At 44.3% G+C, this 25,538-nt stretch overlaps 1 protein-coding gene across 5 annotated transcripts in view; it reads left to right on the top strand.

Annotated features, from left to right (window-relative positions):
• The window catches only part of TAOK1 (TAO kinase 1), a 164,518-nt gene extending 139,375 nt beyond the window's left edge, over positions 1-25,143 (top strand). For all 5 annotated transcript variants that reach the window (XM_008965146.4, XM_034942166.3, XM_055101577.2 and 2 more), the window contains 3 exons: positions 928-1,140; positions 4,721-4,903; positions 15,781-25,143. In XM_008965146.4, coding sequence (XP_008963394.1) covers positions 928-1,140; positions 4,721-4,903; positions 15,781-16,242 — 858 coding nt within the window. In that variant the 3' untranslated portion in view covers positions 16,243-25,143. The remainder of the gene's footprint in view (positions 1-927; positions 1,141-4,720; positions 4,904-15,780) is intronic.
• Positions 25,144-25,538: the final 395 nt, after the last annotated feature.

Raw genomic sequence — 25,538 nt, 5'->3', positions numbered from 1 at the left:
AGTAATCCCAGCACTTCAGGAGGCCAAGGCAGGTGGATTGCTTGAGCCCAGGAATTTGACACCAGCCTAGGTAACACAGTGAAACCCTGTCTCTACAAAAAATACAAAAATTGGCCAGGTGCAGTGGTTCACGCCTGTAATCCCAGCACTTAGGAAGCCAAGGCAGGCAGATCACTTGAAGTGAAGAGTGCGAGACCATCCTGGCCAACATGGTGAAACCCCGTCTCTACTAAAAATACAAAAATTAGCTGGGCATGGTGGCACATGCCTGTAATCCCAGCTATTCGGGAGGCTGAGACAGGAGAATCGGTTGAACTCAGGGAGGCGGCGGTTGCAGTGAGCCAAGATTGCGCCATTGGACTCCAGCCTGGGTGACAGAGCGAGATTCAAAAAAAAAAAAAAATTAGCTGAACATAGTGGCGCACACTTGCGGTCCCAGCTACTCAGGAGGCTGAGGTGGGAGGATTGCTTGAGCATAGGAGGTTGAGGCTACAGTAAGCAATGGTTGCACCACTGCACTCCAGCCTGGGTAACAGAGTGAGACTCCATCTCAAAAAAGAAAAAGAAAAAGAAAAAATGTAATTCTCTGTCATGAATATGCATAGTAATCAAAGCTAATTTTAATATCTACTCAGGTCACTAACTTTATTAGTGAAACAACAGATATTGTTACAAGTCCTATCATAAATGGGGCTGTTTATGCCCTAATGTTTTAAATGAGGTTTTTTGTTGTAAAACTGCATAAAATTCAATCAGCGGTTTGGCCAAATAGCCAAGTGCAAAAAGTACCTGCAACCTGATGATCTGACCTGCTTGGCTTTCCTCTCATTTTTTTCCTAGTAGCCTTTATTTTCATGTATGTAAGCATACCACATACCAAATGCCTTTCGTTACAACTTACATAAATGTATTTTTTTTTCTTCCCAGTCTAAAGAACTCCAAATAAAAAAGCAGTTTCAGGATACCTGCAAAATCCAAACCAGACAGTACAAAGCATTAAGAAATCACCTGCTGGAGACTACACCAAAGAGTGAGCACAAAGCTGTTCTGAAACGGCTCAAGGAGGAACAGACCCGGAAATTAGCTATCTTGGCTGAGCAGTATGATCACAGCATTAATGAAATGCTCTCCACACAAGCCGTGAGTTTGCTTTTTTTTGGGCAAAACAAATTTAGTGCCCCTTTTCTTCCACCACCTGAATGAAATCACAGCAATTAAAGTACTAGTTGGAAATGATAGCTCTCCTGAAACTTGGGAAATGTGGTGGTGGTTCATTTTCTTCCTGTTCTCAACATTGCTTGAAAATGTCATGATGCATGTAGAATTCTCATTGATACATTTAGACATGAGGTTCTAAATAGGCTCCCTGCCAGCACAGATCCTAACACCTTATTGAGATTAGAATAGCAGCTTTGGGAAGCAGTGAGCAAAAGGTATGATTGTAATGGGAATAAAAATGGTTGTGTTTGAGTACAAATACAAATTTTTTTTTTTTTTTTTTTTTTTTTTGAGACAGAGTCTCACTCTGTCACCCAGGCTGGAGTCCAGTGGCGCGATCTCGGCTCACTGCAAGCTCCGCCTCCCGGGTTCACGCCATTCTCCTGCCTCAGCCTCCCAAGTAGCTGGGACTACAGGCGCCTGCCACTATGCCTGGCTAATTTTTTTTTTTTTGTATTTTTAGTAGAGACGGGGTTTCACCATGTTAGCCAGGATGGTCTCGATCTCCTGACCTCGTGATCCGCCCGCCTCGGCCTCCCAAAGTGCTGGGATTACAGGCATGAGCCACCACACCCGGCTACAAATTTTTTATTTATTTATTTTTTTTTTTTAGATGGAATTTTGCCCTGTGGCCCAGGCTGGATTGCAGTAGTGCGATCTCAGCTCACTGCAACCTCCACCTCCCGGGTTCAAGGGATTGTCCGTCCTTGGCCTCCCAAGTAGCTGAGATTACAGGCGCAAAATATTTTCTATATAAGAGCTTTGTAAACTTTTTTTTAAAGGGCCAGATAAGGCTGTGCGCAGTGGCTCACGCCTGTAATCCAAGCACTTTGGAAAGCCTAGGCGGGTGGATCACCTGAGGTCAAGAATTCGAGAGCAGCCTGCCCAACATGGCGAAACCTCGTCTCTACTAAAAATACAAAAATTAGCCAGGCGTGGTGGTGGGCGCCCATAATCCCAGCTACTCTGGAGGCGGAGGCGGGAGAATCACCTGAACCCGGGGGGCAGAGGTTGCAGTGAGCCGAGATTGCGCCATTGCACTCCAGCCTGGGCAACAAAACGAGACTCCGTCTCAGAAAAAAAAAAACAGGGCCAGATAAGACTTTTTAGGCAGGAGGCAAAACTAAGGCTATTATGTGGGTACTTATATAACTGCTTAAGACGTAACCCTTTCTTTTTCTTTTTTTTTTTTTTTGAGACGGAGTCTCGCTCTGTCACCCAGGCTGGAGTGCAGTGGCACGATCTTGGCTCACTGCAAGCTCCGCCTCCCGGGTTCACACCATTCTCCTGCCTCAGCCTCCCGAATAGCTGAGACTACAGGCGCATGCCACCAAGCCCAGCTAATTTTTTGTATTTTTAGTGGAGATGGGGTTTCACCGTGTTAGCCAGGATGGTCTCAACCTCCTGACCTTGTGATCCGCCCGCCTCAGCCTCCCAAAGTGCTGGGATTACAGGCGTGAGCCACCGCGCCCGGCAATATGTAACCCTTTCAAAATGAAAACACCACTCTTAGCTCATGGGCTGTAAAAAATAACAACAAAACAGGCGCCTGCCCATACTTTGCTTGTAGACTATAGTTTGCTGGTCTTTGTTCTATAGTTATTTCCACTAGAGAGGAAGAGATTCAGAGATCTAATGAGATTCTAGGTTTTTCTTTTTTGTTTGTTTTTTTTTTTTTTTGATCATTCTTGGGTGTTTCTCGCAGAGGGAGATTTGGCAGGGTCATAGGACAATAGTGGAGGGAAGGTCAGCAGATAAACAAGTGAACAAAGGTCTCTGGTTTTCCTAGGCAGAGGACCCTGCGGCCTTCCCAGTGTTTGTGTCCCTGGGTACTCGAGATTAGGGAGTGGTGATGACTCTTAAGGAGCATGCTGCCTTCAAGCATCTGTTTAACAAAGCACATCTTGCACCGCCCTTAATCCATTTAACCCTGAGTGGACACAGCACATGTTTCAGAGAGCACAGGGTTGGGGGTAAGGTCACAGATCAACAGGATCCCAAGGCAGAAGAATTTTTCTTAGTACAGAACAAAATGAAAAGTCTCCCATGTCTACTTCTTTCTACACAGACATGGCAACCATCCGATTTCTCAATCTTTTCCCCACCTTTCCCCCCTTTCTATTCCACAAAACCGCCATGGTCATCATGGCCCGTTCTCAATGAGCTGTTGGGTACACCTCCCAGACAGGGTGGTGGCCGGGCAGAGGGGCTCCTCACTTCCCAGTAGGGGCGGCCGGGCAGAGGCGCCCCTCACCTCCCGGACGGGGCGGCTGGCCGGGCAGGGGGCTGACCCCCCCACCTCCCTCCCAGACGGGGCGGGTGGCCAGGCGGGGGGCTAACCCCCCCACCTCCCTCCCGGACGGGGTGGCTGCCGGGCGGAGACGCTCCTCACTTCCCAGACGGGGTGGCTGCCGGGCGGAGGGGCTCCTCACTTCTCAGACGGGGCGGCTGCCGGGCGGAGGGGCTCCTCACTTCTCAGACAGGGCGGTTGCCAGGCAGAGACGCTCCTCACCTCCCAGACGGGGTCGCGGCCGGGCAGAGGCGCTCCTCACATCCCAGACGGGGCGGCAGGGCAGAGGCACTCCCCACATCTCAGACGATGGGTGGCCGGGCAGAGACGCTCCTCACTTCCTAGATGGGATGGCGGCCGGGAAGAGGCGCTCCTCACTTCCTAGATGGGATGGCGGCTGGGCAGAGACGTTCCTCACTTTCCAGACTGGGCAGCCAGGCAGAGGGGCTCCTCACATCCCAGACGATGGGCGGCCAGGCAGAGACGCTCCTCACTTCCCAGACGGGGTGGCGGCCGGGCAGAGGCTGCAATCTCGACACTTTGGGAGGCCAAGGCAGGCGGCTGGGAGGTGGAGGTTGTAGCGAGCTGAGATCACGCCACTGCACTCCAGCCTGGGCACCATTGAGCACTGAGTGAACGAGACTCCGTCTGCAATCCCGGCACCTCGGGAGGCGGAGGCTGGCGGATCACTCGCGGTTAGGAGTTGGAGACCAGCCCGGCCAACACAGCAAAACCCCGTCTCCACCAAAAAAATACGAAAACCAGTCAGGCGTGGCGGCGCACGCCTGCAATCGCAGGCACTCAGCAGGCTGAGGCAGGAGAATCAGGCAAGGAGGTTGCAGTGAGCCGAGATGGCAGCAGTACAGTCCAGCTTCGGCTCGGCATCAGAGGGAGACCGTGGAAAGAGAGGGAGAGGGAGACCGTGGGGAGAGGGAGAGGGAGGGGGAGAGGGAGAGGGAGAGGGGATTCTAGGTTTTTCTTAAGAAAAATATGGTTATTCAGGCATCTTCCAAATAGCTTATGATAGCTTTATCTTCATACCGATATTATTGGTTATTCTGCGTTTCTTTTTCAGAGATGTTTACTCCAAGATACAAGAGAGAAAAATTGAGTAGTCTGTCTTCTAACACTCCTCCTCCTTTCCATAGGTCATGAATTGATAGCTAACATTAGGATATATCTTTTTTTTTTCTCTCTCTCTCTCTGTCTCAGCTGCGTTTGGATGAAGCACAGGAAGCAGAGTGCCAGGTTTTGAAGATGCAGCTGCAGCAGGAACTGGAGCTGTTGAATGCATATCAGAGCAAAATCAAGATGCAAGCTGAGGCACAACATGATCGAGAGCTTCGCGAGCTTGAACAGAGGGTCTCCCTCCGGAGGGCACTCTTAGAACAAAAGGTATAAGTAATAGAAGGAAAAATCATTGTTTTCGAATTAGCTTTTGTCAGAAGCGTTTTATAAATATATTTTCATGTTGGCAGAGGTCACATTAGATTTCTTTCACAATACCACATTTCCTGAATTCTAGTTATGGCAGCAGATTTTTCTTTAAAGTTACTGATTCACTGATGAACCTTATCATTAATGAGCTCCAGAAATCAAGGGAATATAATTAAGTAGTAATTGCTAGAGAAAAGATATGGGTGCGTGAAGACAGTCAGCTGAATTTGAGAGTAGCAGATATGGCTCCATTTTCCTCACTTCTGTGTTCTTAGCTTGCTCTACCTAAGGAGGTTGGAGAAAGACTTAACTAGTGAAGAAAGAGAGCTGCATTAATTGCCTGAGAGAGCCAGGGACAAAGGATCAGGAATATTTACCTTACTCATACATCCTTGGCCTGGAGCTGTACAGATTGGTAGAGGATTACTAAGGGACAGAAGGTAAAATCAGTTCCACACAGGTGAAAAGTCAGGCTGAAAAAATGTTATTTCTAGATGCACATCTTTACTTTTTCTGAATTATTCTTGTCAGATATATTGGAAAATAGAACTAGAATCCCCAAATTTCCATCCTTCAGGATACTAAGGTGTGTGTGTGTGTGTATTAGGGAAAGGGCAATGGACAGAAGATTTTGAGAGGTAAAGAGAAGAAAGGCATTTGTTGCAAGAAGTGGTAGATTAGGCTGGGCTTAGGCCTCCCAGCACTTTGGGAAGCCAAGGCGGGAAGATCGTCTGAGCTCAGGAGTTCGAGACCAGCCTGGGCAACACAGGGAGACCCTATCTCTACAAATATTTAAAAATTAGCTGAGTGTGGTGGCTCACTCCTGTGGTCCCAGCTACTTGGGAGGCAGAGGTGGGAAGATGGATTGAGCCTAGAAGGTTGAGGCTTCAGTAAGCCATGGCTGCACCACTGCACTCTAGCCTGGGCAACAGGGCAAGATCCTGTCTCAAAATAAATAAATAAATAAATAAAACAGTGGTCGATTATCAATTGTATCCAGGATTCAGAGATACATTCCAGAACTCTTGAGTCTTAAATTCCCAACAGCTGATGTAGTCTTAGGTCCGTCGGTTATCGCATTTAATACTTACCTAATGATCTTCCTAAAGTTGTCATTGTTTCTGGACCATAGGCCTGTAGATTTTTCCTCTATTTCCTATAGTTCCTGTGATAAAAATAGAATGCCTTATTAAAGTAAAAAATATCTTTTAAACCAGGTGTTGTGGCTCATGCCTGTAATCCCAGCACTTGGGAGGCGGAGGCAAGCAGATCGCTTGAGCTCAGGAGTTCAAGACCAGCCTGGGCAACATGGCAAAACCCTGCCTCTACAAAAAATACAAAACTTGGCCAAGTGTGGTGGCAGACACCTATAGTCCCAGCGACTAGGGAGGTTTAGGTGAGAGGATCGCTTGAGCCCAGGAGGTTGAGGCTGCAGTGAGCTGAGATCATGCCACTGCACTCCAGCCTGGGTTACAAAGCGAGACCCTGTCTCAAAAAAAAAAAAAAAAAATCTTTAAAAAAATCACCTAAATAAGATATAAGATGTTACTATTTCTCTAGCACAGCTGTCTTTATTACTGGCTTCTTTGAGAGGTATTTGCATCTAAATATTATCTCAATTTTATTTCTCATTCAAGATGAGAAAGATAAGGCCAGGCACAGTGGCTCACGCCTGTAATCCCAGCACTTTGGGAGGCTGAGGGTTGGGGGGCGGATCGCCTGTGGTCAGGAGTTCAAGACCAGCCTGGCCAACATAGTGAAACACCATCTCCACTGAAAATACAAAAATTAACCAGGCGTGGTGGCAGGCGCCTGTAATCCCAGCTACTCCAGAGGTTGAGGCAGGAGAATCCCTTGAATCTGGGAGGCAGAGGTTGCAGTGAGCCGAGATGGCGCCACTGCACTCCAGCCTGGGCAACAGAGCAAGACTCTGTCTCAAAAAATAAGATGAGAGGCCGGGGCATGGTGGCTCACGCCTGTAATCCCAGCACTTTGGGAGGCCAAGGCGGGCGGATCACAAGGTCAGGGGAGATCGAAACCATCCTGGCTAACACGGTGAAACCCCGTCTCTACTAAAAATACAAAAAATTAACCCGGGCATGATGGCGGGTGCCTATAGTCCCAACTACTTGGGAGGCTGAGGCAAGAGAATGGCGTGAACCTGGGAGGCGGAGCTTGCAGTGATCCAAGATCACGCCACTGCACTCCAGCCTGGGCAACAGAGCAAGACTCCATCTCAAAAAATAAAAAAATAAATAAATAAGATGAGAAAGATAGAAACATAAATCTTGAAAAATATAGCTTCTTCCATGTGCAAATTTCCTAAATCCGTGTCATTCAAACTTTTTTTTTTTTTTTTGAGATGGAGTCTGGCTGTGTGGCCCAGGCTGGAGTGCAGTGGCGTGATCTCTGCTCACTGCAAGCTCCACCTCCTGGGTTTACGCCATTCTCCTGCCTCAGCCTCCCGAGTACCTGGGACTACAGGTGCCCACCACCACGCCTGGCTAATTTTTTTGTATTTTCAGTAGAGACAGGGTTTCACCATGTTAGCCAGGATGGTCTCGATCTCCTGACCTCGTGATCCGCCTGCCTCGGCCTCCCAAAATGCTGGGATTACAGGCGTGAGCCACAGCGCCCGGCCGTCTCATTCCATCTTTTATATTTAAAATTTAATCTAAAGTTCTCTCTTAGGATTCAGTATTATCACTAAATGGAAAACTCCCTATAATATTTCAAGAATGGTGTTATGAGAGAAATATTGGCACTATTAAAGTATGGTTATAATTTTAGCTCCACCTAGTGGTTAACAGTTAAACAGCACTAATTAGCATCTTAGTCTTACTTAATATCCTAACCAAAAACTGCATGTTAATACAAAGCCATTACAATGCAGGCATAAAATCAGTACTCATTGGTGAAGGTACAGTGACACTTTTATACAGTGTTAATACATCTTGGAAAGCAATTTGGAGTTGGGTGTATATATACTTGTTTGTTTTTTTTCAAGTGTCAACAGAGTCTCACTCTGTTGCCCAGGCTGGAGTCCAGTGGTACAATCTCAGCTCACTGCGTTCTCCATTTCCCAAGGCTCAAGCGGTCCTCCCACCTCAGCCTCACAACTACAGGCATGCACCACCATGACCACTGATTTTTTTTTTTTTTTTGGAGGGGGCAAGGATAGAAATGGGGTTTCTCCATGTTGCCCAGGCTGGTCTCAAACTCCTAGGCTCAAGCAATCTGCCCACCTCGGCCTCCCAAAGTGCTGGGATTACAGGCATGAGCCACTGCGCCTGGAGTTGTATATTTAGCCTTGTAAATGTTAAATGTTTAAAACTTTGAGGAAAAGAAATCCAAATTACAGGGAAAAAGGAAAAGAAATCCAAATTACAGGAAAAAAAAAAACTGCATAAATGTTAATTATAACAACTTTATAATAGTTTAAAACAACCTAACTATTTAAAATAGAGATACGGCTGGGTGCGGCGGCTCACGCCTGTAATCCCAGCACTTTGGGAGGCTGAGGCAGGCAGATCACAAGATCAGAAGTTCAAGACCAGCCTGGCCAACGTGGTGAAACCCCGTCTCTACTAAAAATACAAAAATTAGCTCGGCATGGTGGTGCGTGCCTGTAATTCCAGCTACTCGGGAGGCTGAGGCAAGGGAATCACTTCAACCTGGGAGGCAGAGGTTGCAGTGAGCTGAGATCACGCCACTGCACTCCAGCCTGGCGACAGAGCAAGACTCCATCTCAAAAAAAAAAAAAAAAAAAAGGTAAACATGGCCAAGCCAATAAAAAAATCTTATTCAGCCATTTAAATGATGTCTGCAAAAACAGTATTAATATGGAAAAACGTTTATGGTGTGTTGAACAAAATTTTAAAAGACAAATCCTACTTGAAGTAATGTTAGTAGTGGCTATGTTAATGTGATAGGTTGATTTTTTTCTCTGTTTCTTTTTTAAAATATGGTTTTATTCATTTCATAATGGAAAAATGCATACAATTATTTAGTATTTAAAAGAGTAAAAGAACAATAGGACGGTACATCTATAGTACTTCAAGATGTTACTTGGTTTTTATGGCTAATATTTTGCCTTTCAAGCGAAGTATGTGACTACAAGGCAGGCTGGGGTCAATTAGCAATCACTAAGACCCTGTACCTCTCTACAAAAACTTTGTAAAATCCTAAAAGCTGTGATTTCTGCACTTTATGCTTGCCGGTTGTACATACAGATAAGAAGGAGACATCTGAAAATAAATAGAAATGGAACTGGAGTGAATGTTAGTTGATTCTAGATGAAAAATCATTCTGTTTGAAGATTGTTGTAAGTCTCCAAGTGAACCAAAAATTGTTCATTTAGTTTGAGACAAAATGAGCCTCACATGTACATGAAGTCTTGTTTCAATGTTTCTCATCCTTCATTTACATTAAATTTTTAGATAACAACACAACTATAAATGTTAAATTATATGTGAAATATATATATATGAAAAGTAGTAGCATTTCCAGAGTATAAATGACCTTTTTTTAATCATCTCACTTAATTTTCTCTCAAGATTTCACTTAGTATTAACATCATGGTTAGTAGTGTTTTTAAGTAAGAATTAAAATTTGGGGGTGGGTGCAGTGGCTTACACTGTAATCCCAGCACTTCGGAAGGCCGAGTGGGGCGGATCACTTGGTGCTCAGGAGTTTGAGACCAGCCTTGGCAACATGGTGAAACCCCGTCTCTACAAAAAAAAAATACAAAAATTAGTTGGATATAGTGGTGTGCGCCTGTAGTACCAGCTCCTCTGGAGGCTGGGGTGTGGAGGATTGCTTGAACCTGGGAGGTAGAGGTTGCAGTGAGCCAAGATTGCACCACTGCACTCCAGCCTGGGCAACAGACCAGACCCTGTCTCAGAAAACAACAAACATATTTTTGCGTAGGAAACAAAAAATTGCAGAAGAGGCCGGATCGCTTGAGATCAGGAGTTTGAGAGCAGCCTAGGCGACATGGTGAAACCTCCTCTCTACCAAAAATACAAAAAATTAGCTGGGTGTGGTGGTGCATGCCTGTTTTTTGTTTTGTTTTGTTTTTTGTTTTTTTGAGATGGAGTTTCACTCTTGTTGCCCACGCTGGAGTGCAATGGCACTATCTCGGCTCACTGCAACCTCTGGCTCCCGGGTTCAAGCAGTTCTCCTGCTTCAGCCTCCCGAGTAGCTGGGATTACAGGCATGTGCCACCATGCCCGGCTAATCATGTATTTTTACTAGAGATGGGATTTCTCCATGTTGGTCAGGCTGGTCTCAAACTCCCGACCTCAGGTGATCCTCGTACCTCAGCCTCCCAAAGCTCTTGGGATTACAGGCGTGAGCCACTGCGCCTGGCCAATTTTTGTATTTTTAGTAGAAATACCCAGTTACCCAGGAGGATAAGGTGGGAGGATAGCCTGAGCCTGGGAGGTGGAGGTTGCAGCGAGCCACGATCACGCCACTGCACTCCAGCCTGGGTGACAGAGCAAGACCCTGTCTCAAAAAAAAGCAAAAATTGCAGTAGAATGTGGCAAAATATAATAACAGATTTATAAAGTATAGCAGAAATACAAACGTATAGGAGTGATGTACTCTATAGCGGAGGGAAAGTGGGGCAAAGAAATCTCAGGGAGATGGTATAAAGAGTGCTTTCTGAAGGAAGAATAGGTTAACCAGAAACACAAGGAATGTGTAAAGGCATGGAGAAATGATAAAATAAGAAATGTTTGGGAGAAATTACAAACAGGCCAGGATGGACTGGAGTAAGAAGAGTTTGAAAATTGTTATTCTAAAACATGTTGTTAAAGAGGCATTAGGCATTTTTTATGAAGGTTGAAGGAGGACTTAAACATGGAATATTCTTCTCAGGGAAAGATACCAAATGTCTGTATGTCTGTACCATCTTCTTTGAGACTTATTTGCTCCACTTTTCCTCCCCTATAGAGCAAACCGTTCAATACTTTTTTCTGTTTTTTTGTTTTGTTTTGTTTTTTGTTTTTGAGACTAAGTCCCATTCTATTGCCCAGGCTGGAGTGCAGTAGCCCCATCTTGGCTCACTGCAACCTTCGCCTCCCAGGTTCAGGTGATTCTCCTGCCTCAGACTCCTGAGTAGCTGGGATTACAGGCACCTGCCACCACTCCCGGCTAATTTTTCTTTTTGTTTTTGGGTTGTTTGTTTTCTGTTTTTGTTTTTATTTTTGTTTTGAGACGGAGTTTCACTCTTTTTGCCCAGGCTTGAGTGCAATGGTGCTATCTCTTCTCACCGCAACCTCCGCCTCCTAGGTTCAAGCGATTCTTCTGCTTCAGCCTCCCGAGTAGCTGGGATTACAGGCATGTGCCACCACGCCCGGCTAATTTTGTATTTTTACTAGAGACGGGGTTTCTCCATGTTGGTCAGGCTGGTCTCGAACTCCCAACCTCAAGTGATCTGCCTGCCTCAGCCTCCCAAAGTGCTGGGATTACAGTCGTGAGCCACTGTGCCCGGCCAATTTTTGTATTTTTAGTAGAGACGAGGTTTCACCATCTTGGCCAGGCTGGTCTCAAACTCCTGACCTGAAGTGATCCACCCACCTCGGCCTCCCAAAATGTTGAGATTACTAGGCATGAGCCACCACGCCCGGCCTTGATACATTTTTTATTTCTGTAGTACCTTATAAATATCTTAACCCATTCTATTGCAATTTTTTATTTGTATTTGCTTCCCATGAAAAAAATTTTTGTTTTGTTTGTTTATTTGTTTGTTTGTTTTGAGATGGAGTCTCAGTCTGTCACCCAGGCTGGAGTGCAGTGGTGTGATCTCTGCTCACTGCAGCCTCTGCCTGCCAGGTTCAAGTGATTCTCCTGCCTCAGCCTCCCAAGAAGCAGGGATTACAGACGTGTGCCACCGCGCCTGGCTAATTTTTGTATTTTTAGTACAGATGGGGTTTCACCATGTTGGCCAGGCTGGTCTCGAACTTCAGACCTCAAGTGATCTACCCGCCTCAGCCTCCCAAAGTGCTGAGATTATGGGCGTGATCTACCGCGCCCGGCCCAGATAGGACTTTTGACTTTAATGTAATCATAATTCCACTGTGATATCTAACAGAATTCATAATAATTTTTAAATGCATGTCTAAATTTCCCCTATTATCTCAAATTCTCAATCCCAGCACTTTGGAAGGCTGAGGCGGGAGGATCATCTGAGGTCAGCAGTTCAAGATCAGCCTTGCCAACATGGTGAAACCCCATCTCTACTAAAAATACAAAAATTAGCTGGATGTGGTAGCACATGCCTGTAATCCAGCTACATGGGAGGCTGAGGCTAGAGAATCGCTTGAACCCAGGATGCGGAGGTTGCAGTGAGCTGAGATAGTGACATTCCACTCCAGCCCAGGCGACAGTGCAAGACTCCGTCTCAAAAAAAAAAAAAAAAAAAAGGAACTTGATTGTACACATTTTTTTTTTTTTTTTTTAGCTTACAATAAGTATTTTATTCTCACATTACAGTTTTCTGTGGTTTGGCTGATCTAGAATGGGATTGGCTGAGTAGTTTTACTTCATGCTACAGGTTGGCTCAGCTAGGTTCCAGGCTGAGTTTGGTTTTTGTCTGTTCCACACGTATTTTTTATTTTTTTATTTTTTCTTTTTTATTGATCATTCTTGGGTGTTTCTCGCAGAGGGGGATTTGGCAGGGTCACAGGACAATAGTGGAGGGAAGGTCAGCAGATAAACAAGTGAACAAAGTTCTCTGGTTTTCCTAGGCAGAGGACCCTGCGGCCTTCCGCAGTGTTTGTGTCCCTGGGTACTTGAGATTAGGGAGTGGTGATGACTCTTAACGAACATGCTGCCTTCAAGCATCTGTTTAACAAAGCACATCTTGCACCGCCCTTAATCCATTCAACCCTGAGTGGATACAGCACATGTTTCAGAGAGCACAGGGTTGGGGGTAAGGTCACAGATCAACAGGATCCCAAGGCAGAAGAATTTTTCTTAGTACAGAACAAAATGAAAAGTCTCCCATGTCTACCTCTTTCTACACAGACACGGCAACCATCTGATTTCTCAATCTTTTCCCCACCTTTCCCCCCTTTCTATTCCACAAAACCGCCATTGTCTTCATGGCCCGTTCTCAATGAGCTGTTGAGTACACCTCCCAGATAGGGTGGTGGCCGGGCAGAGGAGCTCCTCACTTCCCAGTAGGGGTGGCCGGGCAGAGGCGCCCCTCACTTCCCCGGCGGGGGGCTGACCCCCCCCACCTCCCTCCCGGACGGGGCGGCTGGCCGGGCAGAGGGGCTCCTCACTTCCCGGTAGGGACGGCCGGGCAGAGGCGCCCCTCACCTCCCGGACAGGGCGGCTGGCCGGGCGGGGGGCTGATCCCCCCACCTCCCTCCCGGACGGGGCGGCTGGCCGGGCGGGGGGCTGACCCCCCCACCTCCCTCCCGGACGGGGCGGCTGGCCGGGCGGGGGGCTGACCCCCCCCACCTCCCTCCTGGACGGGGCGGCTGGCCGGGCGGGGGGCTGACCCCCCCACCTCCCTCCCGGACAGAGCGGCTGGCCGGGCAGAGGGGCTCCTCACTTCCCAGAAGGGGCGGCCGGGCAGAGGCGCCCCTCACCTCCCGGACGGGGCGGCTGGCCAGGCGGGGGGCTAACCCCCCCACCTCCCTCCCGGACGGGGCGGCTGGCCGGGCCGGGGGCTGACCCCCCCACCTCCCTCCCAGACAGAGCGGCTGGCCGGGCAGAGGGGCTCCTCACTTCCCAGTAGGGGCGGCCGGGCAGAGGCGCCCCCCCACCTCCTGGACAGGGCGGCTGGCCGGGCGGGGGGCTGATCCCCCCACCTCCCTCCCGGACGGGGCGGCTGGCCAGGCGGGGGGCTGATCCCCCCACCTCCCTCCCGGACGGGGTGGCTGGCCGGGCAGAGGGGCTCCTCACTTCCCGGTAGGGGCGGCCGGGCAGAGGCGCCCCTCACCTCCCGGACGGGGCGGCTGGCCGGGCGGGGGGCTGAGCCCCCCCACCTCCCTCCCGGACGAGGCGGCTGGCCGGGCAGAGGGGCTCCTCACTTCCCGGTAGGGGCGGCCGGGCAGAGGCACCCCTCACCTCCCGGACGGGGCGGCTGGCCGGGCGGGGGGCTGACCCCCCCACCTCCCTCCCGGACGAGGAGGGAGGACGCTCCTCACTTCTCAGACGGGGTGGCTGCCGGGCGGAGGGGCTCCTCACTTCTCAGACGGGGCGGTTGCCAGGCAGAGGGTCTCCTCACTTCTCAGACAGGGCGGCCGGGCAGAGACACTCCTCACATCCCGGACGGGGTGGCAGGGCAGAGGTGCTCCCCACATCTCAGACGATGGGCGGCGGGGCAGAGGCGCTCCCCACATCTCAGACGATGGGCGGCCGGGCAGAGACGCTCCTCACTTCCCAGATGTGATGGCGGCCGGGAAGAGGCGCTCCTCACTTCCTAGATGGGATGGTGGCCGGGCAGAGACGCTCCTCACTTTCCAGACTGGGCAGCCAGGCAGAGGGGCTCCTCACATCCCAGACGATGGGCGGTCAGGCGGAGACGCTCCTCACTTCCCAGACGGGGTGGCTGCCAGTCAGAGGCTGCAATCTCGGCACTTAGGGAGGCCAAGGCAGGCGGCTGGGAGGTGGTTGTAGCGAGCCGAGATCACGCCACTGCACTCCAGCCTGGGCGCCATTGAGCACTGAGTTAACAAGACTCCATCTGCAATCCCGGCACCTCGGGAGGCCGAGGCTGGCGGATCACTCGCGGTTAGGAGCTGGAGACCAGCCCAGCCGACACATCGAAACCCCGTCTCCACCAAAAAAATACGAAAACCAGTCAGGCGTGGCGGCGCGCACCTGCAGTCGCAGGCACTCGGCAGGCTGAGGCAGGAGAATCGGGCAGGGAGGTTGCAGTGAGCTGAGACGGCAGCAGTACCGTCCAGCTTCGGCTCGGCATCAGAGGGAGACCGTGGAAAGAGGGGAGAGGGGAGAGGGGAGGGGAGAGGGGAGAGGGAGCTCTATCTACCACACAGTCTTGGGTGCAAAGTCCCCACACGTATTTTTTTCTGTAGCCCAGGCTAAAGTGGTCTGATTGTACACATTTTAAAAATATAAATTGTGCTGATTCCTAAGGGACATCTCTTTTTTTTTTTTATTTTATTTTACTTTTTATTTTTTTTATGAGACGGAGTCTCGCTCTGTCGCCCAAGCTGGAGTGCAGTGGCGTGATCTCGGCTCACTGCAAGCTTCACCTCCCGGGTTCACACCATTCTCCTGCCTCAGCCTCCTGAGTAGCTGGGACTACAGGGGCCCGCCACCACCATGCCCGGCTAATTTTTTGTATTTTTAGTAGACACGGGGTTTCACCGTGTTAGCCAGGATGGTCTCGACCTCCTGACCTCATGATACGCCCGCATCAGCCTCCCAAAGTGCTGGGACTACAGGCGTGAGCCACCGCGCCCGGCCTTGATTTTTAAATGTATATCCATAGCATCAAATAATAGACACTAGAGACTACAGAAGGTGGGAGGGTGGGAGATGAGTGAGGGTTGAAAAATTACCTATTGGGTATAGTGTTCCCTATTCAAGTTATGGGTGCACTAAAAGCCCAGACTTCACCACTACGCAATATATGCATGTAAAAAAATCTGCAGTTGTACCCCCAAATATATAAAAACTTTAAAAATTTTTTAATAAATTAAAGGGAAAAAGTTTAAATAAAATTTGAAACTCATGGACAAATATACATCCATAAAATAGGCACTTCAAAGCTGAATAATTATTGCTTCCTTTCTTTATAGACTTAAAAATAATAAATTGGCTTTCATTTTTCTTCCAATCTCCAACAGATTGAAGAAGAGATGTTGGCTTTGCAGAATGAGCGCACAGAACGAATACGAAGCCTGTTGGAACGTCAAGCCAGAGAGATTGAAGCTTTTGACTCTGAAAGCATGAGACTAGGTTTTAGTAATATGGTCCTTTCTAATCTCTCCCCTGAGGCATTCAGCCACAGCTACCCGGGAGCTTCTGGTTGGTCACACAACCCTACTGGGGGTCCAGGACCTCACTGGGGTCATCCCATGGGTGGCCCACCACAAGCTTGGGGCCATCCAATGCAAGGTGGACCCCAGCCATGGGGTCACCCTTCAGGGCCAATGCAAGGGGTACCTCGAGGTAGCAGTATGGGAGTCCGCAATAGCCCCCAGGCTCTGAGGCGGACAGCTTCTGGGGGACGGACGGAGCAGGGCATGAGCAGAAGCACGAGTGTCACTTCACAAATATCCAATGGGTCACACATGTCTTATACATAACTTAATAATTGAGAGTGGCAATTCCGCTGGAGCTGTCTGCCAAAAGAAACTGCCTACAGACATCGTCACAGCAGCCTCCTCACTTGGGTACTACAGTGTGGAAGCTGAGTGCATATGGTATATTTTATTCATTTTTGTAAAGCGTTCTGTTTTGTGTTTACTAATTGGGATGTCATAGTACTTGGCTGCCGGGTTTGTTTGTTTTTGGGGAAATTTTGAAAAGTGGAGTTGATATTAAAAATAAATGTGTATGTGTGTACATATATATATACACACACATACACATATATTATGCATGTGGTGAAAAGAATTGGCTAGATAGGGGATTTTTCTGAACACTGCAAAAATAGAACGTAGCAAAATGGCTTCAGTTATCACTTTTGGGTGTCTGTATCCTAAGAAGTTTCTGAAAAGATCTAAAGCCTTTTTATCCCATATCCCAAATTCTTATGAGCCACTCACAGCAGGCAGCATATGTTGAAATAAGTTATTACTGGTACACACCTGCATTGCCTCACCAGTGTATTTATTTGTTATTAAATTGATCTGACTTCTCAGCCTCATTTGGACTAAAAAAAGAAAGCAGAAATCCATGAACACATTGCTTCTCGGCCTTTTGGCTAATATCAAGTGTAGAAATCCATGAACACTAAAGGACTTCATTGACTTTTTCAGAGAGTAGAAAACAACTTAGTTTTTCTTTTTTCCTGAATGCGTCATAGGCTTGTGAGTGATTTTTGTCCATTCAATTGTGCCTTCTTTGTATTATGATAAGATGGGGGTACTTAAGGAGATCACAAGTTGTGTAGGGTTGCATTAACAAACCTGTGAGCCTTCAATGGGGAAGACCAGAAGGGTGAGAGGGGCCCTGAAAGTTCATGTGGTGGGTATGTCCCGCAGCAGAGTGAGGAGATGAAGCTTATGTGTCCTGACGTTTTGTTGCTTATACTGTGATATCTCATCCTAGCTAAGCTCTATAATGCCCAAGACCCCAAACAGTACTTTTACTTTGTTTGTACAAAAACAAAGACATATAGCCAATACAAATCAAATGCCGGAGGTGTTTGATGCCATATTTGCAAATTGCCATCTATTGAAATTCTCGTCACACTACATAGACATAATTGTTATCTCCTTTTGGCTTATGTGATTTTCTGTTTACAAGTAGAATAGCCAATTATTTAAATGTTTAGTTGCCACAGTGAACCAGGAGTCACTGAGCCAATGACTTTACCAGCTGCTGACTAATCTTCATCACCACTGTAGATTTTGCTGCATGTGCAGGTCCTCTATTTTTAATTGCTGTTTTCGTTGCTGCAGTACTTTACAAACTTCTAGTTCGTTGAGACTTAGTGACCATTTGGCATCAAGTTAACATCACACAATAGGAAACACCACTTCCACAAGTCTCAAGCCTCAGTGCTAAAGTACTACTGAAAAGGAACTAGGAAGTTTGGCCAATTAAAAAAAAAAAGTAAAATAAGTTATAGTGGTCAGGGAATCTCTTGACGAAAGCTAACTCTTATTTTTCAGGGGGCACATGTTTTGTTTTGTTATGTTTTGTTGTACAATGAAGGATGAACCCAATGCTAAAAAGTCAGTTATTTTCTTGGTTTTCCATTTCTTGTATAGAAATTGTGTTGGAGGTGGGTAGGAAGCTGTGAGTATGACTTGAAGAAAAATATCCTTTTCAGTGACAAATCAGAGTTTCTTACAAGTTATTGTCCTGCTCCCTTCCAAGTTGTCTTGAAGAATCCTTGCTGCTAACTCTGGATCCTGCTTTTCCTATAGTCAGAGGGCTCCAAGGTAGAACTCTCTAAGTCCCTCTCAATGGCACTCTTTGCCTAGACCAAACTAATGACCAAACAGTAATCAATCTATCACTGTTGAAGTCCTGGTTTTCTCAACCAAATTTTAAGTCTTTCCCAGGTATGTCAGTCGAGTTGCCATGAATCCTCACCTGTAGGAGTTTCTGGGATTCATTTTAAGGAAACTGGAAGAAAATTAATGTTTTAATGTAAATGTTTTTAAAACCAAGATCACCATAGAGTTCACACAAAATTTTAGGCAGTGTTTCAAGAAGCACTCTTATGTGTTGTTCTTTCAGCCCATGCTCCAGGTCACCGGTTTTTAGGTAAACATGAAATGACATGTACTTGTAATATCAGTGAAAGGGGCTTTTAGTCGTCTCAGTATCTTTTTTGCATTCAGGTATTATAGCGTTTCCAACAAATTAAGAAATTACTTATTTGGTGTAAAATGACGAGAGAGCTTTAGAATTTAATAAAATGTCAAAAATACAATTTGATACCCTTAAAAATTATTCATAGATCTGGCTGCTCTGTACTACTGGATGGGTGGAATAGGGAAGCAGATCACTTTTGCATAAAAAAACTCTTTCAAACCCAAAATATTATTGGTGGTACATTTTAAAGTCCAATTGTGGACTTAAATTAGTCAAATTGAGAGTTACTGAGTCCATTCAGATCTCCAGTAGGGTTTTGTATCTAATGTATTTGTTTGGCCACCAGTTTTACATGTAGGTCATGACTATACCTGGATTTTATCATTAAGTTAACTTTAAAGTATATACAGTTTGCAAAAAATGATTCAAATTAATTGGTTTGTATATGTTTGTGAGATCTAGCTTCTGAGGAATCTCATACATAGTAGGAACCATCATAGAGTAAAGCTTGTAGCAGAAAAATTGGAAGGGTTTTGAGATATCCTAGAGAAAGAGCAAGCACTTTCTGAATCAGTGGGGAAATATCAATATTTGATCAAATTAACACTACCTCCTTCCCAGTGTTGGTGTTCACTCACTATATGTCTTTAAGAAAATTAAAAGTATGGAAAATTTGTCTAGCATATCAGAAGTTGTAAATGCTATATCTGGTATCCAGAGGCTGGCTGTAAAAAGTTCCTTGGGGTCACTCTATCTCCCATTTTTTTTTGGTTAGCATTTTAAAAATGCAAAGCCACATACTTTGAAATATATTATTCCAAATTGAGCTCCCTTCCCTTTGCACATATTTTTTCCTCCCCTTATTGAAGTCAGCTCTAACCCCAAATTCTAGTATCCAAAAGTATTTTTATTTGTATAATGCTATCTGAAAAATGTGTTTATATTTTCAGAGCTGCAATTCTTATTCGCCATTTCAATACCTAGAGACAAAGAGTCTTGTATTTGAAGCCACACACACTGGTGTAATATGCTTAGTACTCTAGGTCAAGGATTTGTTGGTAAATGGAACATTTTAGCATAGTCATGATTTTTGGTTGCCTAGACATCAGGTAAACATTCAGTACACTAAAGAAACTATCCTGGACACTCCCTCCTGCTTCCACCAATTTTTTTCTCACCCCCTTTTCAAAAATCGAAAACTCTATGAGTGTCTTTTTGAGACCATAAAGCAGACTTTAGTAACTTTCTATTTCTGTAAGTACTAAATGTCTGGCATTTTAAACTTTTGTAGAATACATTATGTTGGACACTGGAATAATACTATTTATTTTCACCTGTGAAAAATGACTTCATTGTACTTGAAACACCTCCTTTGCATTTCTCCATTTGTGCCATTCACTAGTGGAAATAAATTGTATTATACCATGATCTACTGGCTTTTTAAAACTGTATTAAATATGCACATTTTTGGTATAGCTATTATCATTTGTATGTATATATTGTATATACATATGAGTGTCTGTATGTGTGTATAGATGGATGGATGTAACTCATACTGTACATTTCCATCAGGGCACTTAAAAGTTCTGTTATTTTTGTTTGGTTTTGTTATTTCAGTCCTCAGTTAAGGCAAGAATGCATGTGTTTCTTAAGAATGAGTACTCTGCGTTGATGTTTATGAGAAGGTGGTCATTAGATGCAGTCTTTTCCTTTTTAATCCCCTCTTAGCACTTGTGTGAGTGGAGAGGACATTAAGTAAAATTTGGAATCATAAGTTGCAATGCAGTAAAATGGTGCTGGGGAAGGAGCCAGTTAGTGTTTCTGTGAGTTTGTGTTGTGATGCAATAAGAGATAAGTAATGCAGAGAGAAATGAACCATGGAAAGTAAGAACACTGATGGTGATTCCTCTGCAAAGATGATAAGAAAAAGAACCAATACATCACACAATCTTTATGTGCTTTCTATATGTATTTCTTAGTAGTGATACCATTGATCCTCTTACTTTTTTTACTCCATTAATACTAATAATTATATACTTTGCTGAGGATCAAAACAGCCAAGAAAGGAATTACTGCTAAAGCATCTAAGATTCTCCTGAACTGTAAAATCAACAGGAAATGGCCACTGGGAGAGAAGGATTTGGTATTGGGTGAGGGGCTTTCTCCCTTTACCTGCCTCTTCTTGCTTGCTAATAGTAAGTTCTTTGTGCACCTTCCACCACTTCTGAGCCACTACTATTCAAGTAGAGATTTGCCCCAACACATTAACTTTTTCCTTGGAGATTTATATGGTCCTGCATTTTGTCCTATGCTCACAATGTGAAGTGTCTTCTGTATTCAAATCAAAAAATAATATATTTAAGGTATATAAGTGTGAATCTCCTATAATGATGGAAGAAGAGGTTCTCTTGTCTTAGGTAGAAAAGAGCCTTCTCCAAGAGCAATGTCAAAACTTGGGCTGTCATCTTTGAGCTGTTTACCAAAATACAGACCATTATTGAAGAAAAACAAATTATCTATTTTGTTTTCCCCCATCTAACATGATAGTGCCCCCAACCAGGTTGTAGCATTGCCTTTTAAAAGAGACTCACTCAACTCTTAGTTTTTAAGAACTGGAAATTTCCCATCCTCAGATCCCTTAAAGGATGAAGAGTTGGCTGTACACTTAGCGGACTTGCCTCTTGTATGCAAGGACTACTGATTGAAGTCTGTTTTGCTGTGTCTGGTTATGTTGTCTGCACTTTTATGAAATCACTACAATAGGTCTGCATTGGAAATGACTATTAATTTGTAAAGAAGTAAGTTTTATTAAACACTGTCTAGAAAAAGAAAGTGAAGCTGAGAACTCTTCCTTTATTGTGCATTTATATTTTCTGCTGAATTCCGGTAGTTCCCTTTAAAGTCATGTTGACTAATGTTTTCCTCCTTGTTCGTATTCAGATTTCCAAAATTTCACTCATACAAGGGAAGAGACTCCATTTAGCTTAACGGTAGTCTTTAGATCATAAGAAATATATAAATTAGTATGCACCTTATCTGCCTGTTGTGGGTTTCTTAAACTTGCACTTCCTACCCACCCAAAGATAGATATCCTTTAAAGAAAATAAAGGCAGAGAATTAAAACTGGGGAGCCATTTACTATGTCACCATCACTGTTAACTGTTTCCCAGCAATCTAAACTTTTTGAAGTTTCAGAGGTGTATTTTTTTTTTTTTTGTATATATGTCTGTGTGATTGTATTGTTTTGTTTCTAAATATACAAGGAATTCTTTAAATAGAGAAAAAGGTTAATCCTCACTGAAACACCAGGATGCCCACTGGATATACTAATCTGAACATCTGTAGGTAGTTTGTCATGAAAAAGTGGAGAGAAGATGAGACTTTTGAATGAATGAAAAAGGGTATCTTGATACCCAGAATTCCCCCCAAAGTACGGGTAATTCAACCTGCACAGTTTTCTTTCACTCAAAGTGTTCAGCACTTGTGAGTGAAAAATCATGTAACTATCTGTAAATATGTAGCTAACAAATTGACCTAGTTTCTGTATTTTTTTGTTTTTGTACTAAAGTTTATAGGTCTGTGCCAGCTAGAGAGAAGTTGCTGTCATTACCAGTTGTGGTCCTAGCATCTAACCCTGAAACCATCCTAGGTGACATTTTTAGAATTAATACTTAAATGTTAAACAGGGGGAAATGAAGCTTAATCATGGTCAGGTTTGAGATCTTTTGCAGTGAAATAATTTTATTTAATATAAATGATCACATGTCCTCAATCATGAATGAGGTAGGGAGCCTCTCTCCCCCAGTGGCCATGTTTACAAAAGTGTGTTTTGTCTATAAAGTGCAAGTGTTTTAATGTTTATGTAAATTATGCAGGTGATAACATGGTTTGGAACTGTTTATTGGGCTCTTTAACTGAATTTTCAAATGAAATGAACTATGCTTATTGCTGGCACATTGATCCCATTTCTGGAACATTTTTCCTATTTCCAGAGTTAATATGTTCTTTTGTCATTACCCAATTTAACCTCCCTTTCTCTGATATGCCTTGTAGCCAAAGTATTAAAGGCTGATGAACATAGACAAGGGAAATGCATTTCTTAGAAATCCGTGAACCCTCAGTTGTATGCTTTCAGTACTCGTGTTAATATGTTTCTATGGCAACTCTGAGGTCAGTGGTTTAGAAATGAGATACCAGTGTTAATGAAAAGTGTGTGCTCTTTGCTTTTGCATGGCTTGGCTTAGTATCCAAGGTATATTAGGGCCACTTGAAAGCATGAAGACCAGTTATATAGGGAACAGGTTTCTCTCAGTGGCACATTTTGCTTTTTCTGAGCCCCAAATACATTGCCTGGGCATGAACATTGTTACCGTAAATTGCACATGGTCATGGACTGAATTATGTGACTTTAAAGGATGTAACTGCCCAACATTTGCAGATTCTGGGTGGTCTCTGTGACCATTTGTCTCGTATCTGAAAACCCCGGGGCTATTGGAACCCTTCCAACACTTTTTCCTTTGTCATAGACAAGTTTATATATAACTTACCAAGATGTTGGCTGTCCTGGTGTATTGCCAGACAGCTCTCTTTTGGTTCCCATTCCAAATGTGCTGCTGTCCTTCTTTGCATTTCACAATATCAAAGAAACCACCACCCTTCTTCCTAACAGCATTTTATGCCTTTTATTCCACATTAAATGGGAATTGTGCCTACTTAGGAGTGCCCCTCCAATTAATTACATGTGTCCAAGAATAATCCAAGCTAGAGACACAAGGTGGGAAAACATTTCAAAAAAAAAAAAAAAAGTCCTCTTAAGGCCAGTAATTGATCTGAAAAGGTATTTTATCACACCTTGACACCTTATATATGAGCCTATTAGGAGCTGCCGGTGGTTTCATAGGGTAAAATCCAAGAAAAGAGAAGGATGTGTGGGGTTTCTATTAGAAGATAATTTTGTTCTCATTTTACCTTTTCTTTTATGATCCTTCTCTGCTAGAACAGGTTAATTCTCCAAATTTGTTTTGTTTTGTTTTGTTTTGTTATTTTTTAGGGAACTTTTTTGCAAAAGCAATGGTCAGATGTAAATAACATTTAAAGTATAGTGCACATAACTTCCCCGGACTGTTCCAATCTGATAATTTGTAAATGCTTTAGAGTTTTTTTAATTAACACTTGTGTTGCTAAATTCTATTTATGTAAGTCTGCTAAAGTTTTTTAGCCCACTTAAAACTTAAGACAACCATTTAAAATAATGGATGGGTTACTATGAGCAATTTCGCTTTCAGAACCCCCTTGTTTTAGTATATGAAAAAGCCTAATGCGCATTAATGAGGTTGAAGAGACTATGAGAAATATGTATAGTGTATATTTTAAAACAGCTTTGCTTGTATTGTGAAGATTTAAAAACAAACTTGAGATTTTTAACGTAACTATTAACACAGTTTTAACATAAGTTATCCCACTGGGTTTAAGAGCATCTTGAATGTATAATCCTTTTTGTAACCCAGGTTGGTTTCTACTTTTACCAGTCACCCAAACATATTTATGTTTTTAGTTTTATGTACTCATTTCCCTTTGTTTTCCTCAAGCAGCATGATTTTTTTGCACATGTAGAAATTTTTTAAAAGAAAGAAATTAGTACATCATTTTCTCTGGATTTTCTTCACTTCCCTCTTCCTTTCTACTAACTCCTTCCTTAAAGGCCATATCACTCCATTTGCATTATTTGTGCAAATGCCAGGGTTGGTTTTTATTTTTATTTTTGCTATTTACCTAAAAAAAGAAAATGCTTCAGTCAATTGCTTTTTTATTTAAAAAAAAAAGAAAAGAAAAAAAGCTGTAACCTTATCATTTCTGAGTAGACCATTGAGCGATGAATGCACACCTGTAGTAGCCCAGGACCAGCTGTGGTGGCTAAAGGGAATATGTTAATTAAGCAAGAGGTTCTTTTCTAAAAGTGGTATCTGTTATCCACAATGTATTTTAGTTATTCCCACAAGTCAGGGGTCCAGATAAAATGAGGGTTATCAGCTAACTGATATGCTATCATTGAGGTTCATCAATGAATTTGTACATTTCTAGTTCCCTTTGGTGAAGGGAAAAATGATGATTTTGCAAGACCTAGATTTTGGCTTGGTTTCTTGCCTCCTTTTTTGGCAGCCTTCATCTTGTCATCTCCCAAACCCCCTGAGCCCGTAGGGTTTTCATAGTGGACAAAGAACTTGTGGTCTTTTAAAACTGGGACTGATACTTTTTTGAGAAAGTATCGTGTCGAAAGTGTGATGTTCTACCACTTTACCAATAACTAATTTTAAATACACATTGTCCTCTCGATTTTTGGACCAAACAGACGCTCACAGTGGAGGCTTATCAAGGGTTGCATTGGGGAAGAAGCCTCTCCCTCTCTGTCAGCACCAGCTGGTAAAGGTGACTGTACAGATGTGCATTTTCCTTTTGGTATAAATGGTCCACAGCACTAACTGGTAAGGCTTATTGTACAGTATATTGTCAGTATTCTTCTGGTTCAGCATACCTTATAGTTCATATATAACCTGTATTAATTGTATAGATTGTGCATTAAAAGCTGTTACCAAGTTGTCAGAACATAAGAGCGAAAACAAGGTCATATGTAATATTTTGTTTGTAAGTATCCTTTGTATCATAGCAAAGGAAATGTTTAAAAAAATCAACTGTAATAAAGTAATTTTAGTACACAGTGTCTGTCCAGTTTTTTTAAGCAATTTTATTCCCATGAAGATAAACTCTATTGAGTGACTATTGGATAATTACTGAACCTTAGGCAGTGTGCTGAATGTTGGGGTTACAAAAATGGGATTACCACTCAGATGGTAAGAGTGTACCATCTGATAAAAGACATAAACCCTCATCCGGGTGCGGTGGCTCGCACCTGTAATCCCAGCACTTTGGGAGGCCAAGTTTGGTGGATCACCTGAGGTCAGGAGTTCAAGACCAACCTGGCCAACATGGCGAAACCCTGTCTCTACTAAAAATGCAAAAATTAGCTGGGTGTGGTGGCGGGTGCCTGTAATCCCAGCTACTCGGGAGGCTGAGGCAGGAGAATCACTTGAACCCAGGAGGCGGAGTTTGCAGT

Source organism: Pan paniscus, chromosome 19 (assembly GCF_029289425.2).
Source record: "Pan paniscus chromosome 19, NHGRI_mPanPan1-v2.0_pri, whole genome shotgun sequence".
NCBI classification, from domain to species: domain Eukaryota; kingdom Metazoa; phylum Chordata; class Mammalia; order Primates; family Hominidae; genus Pan; species Pan paniscus.
This window is presented reverse-complemented; position numbering and strand designations above follow the sequence as displayed.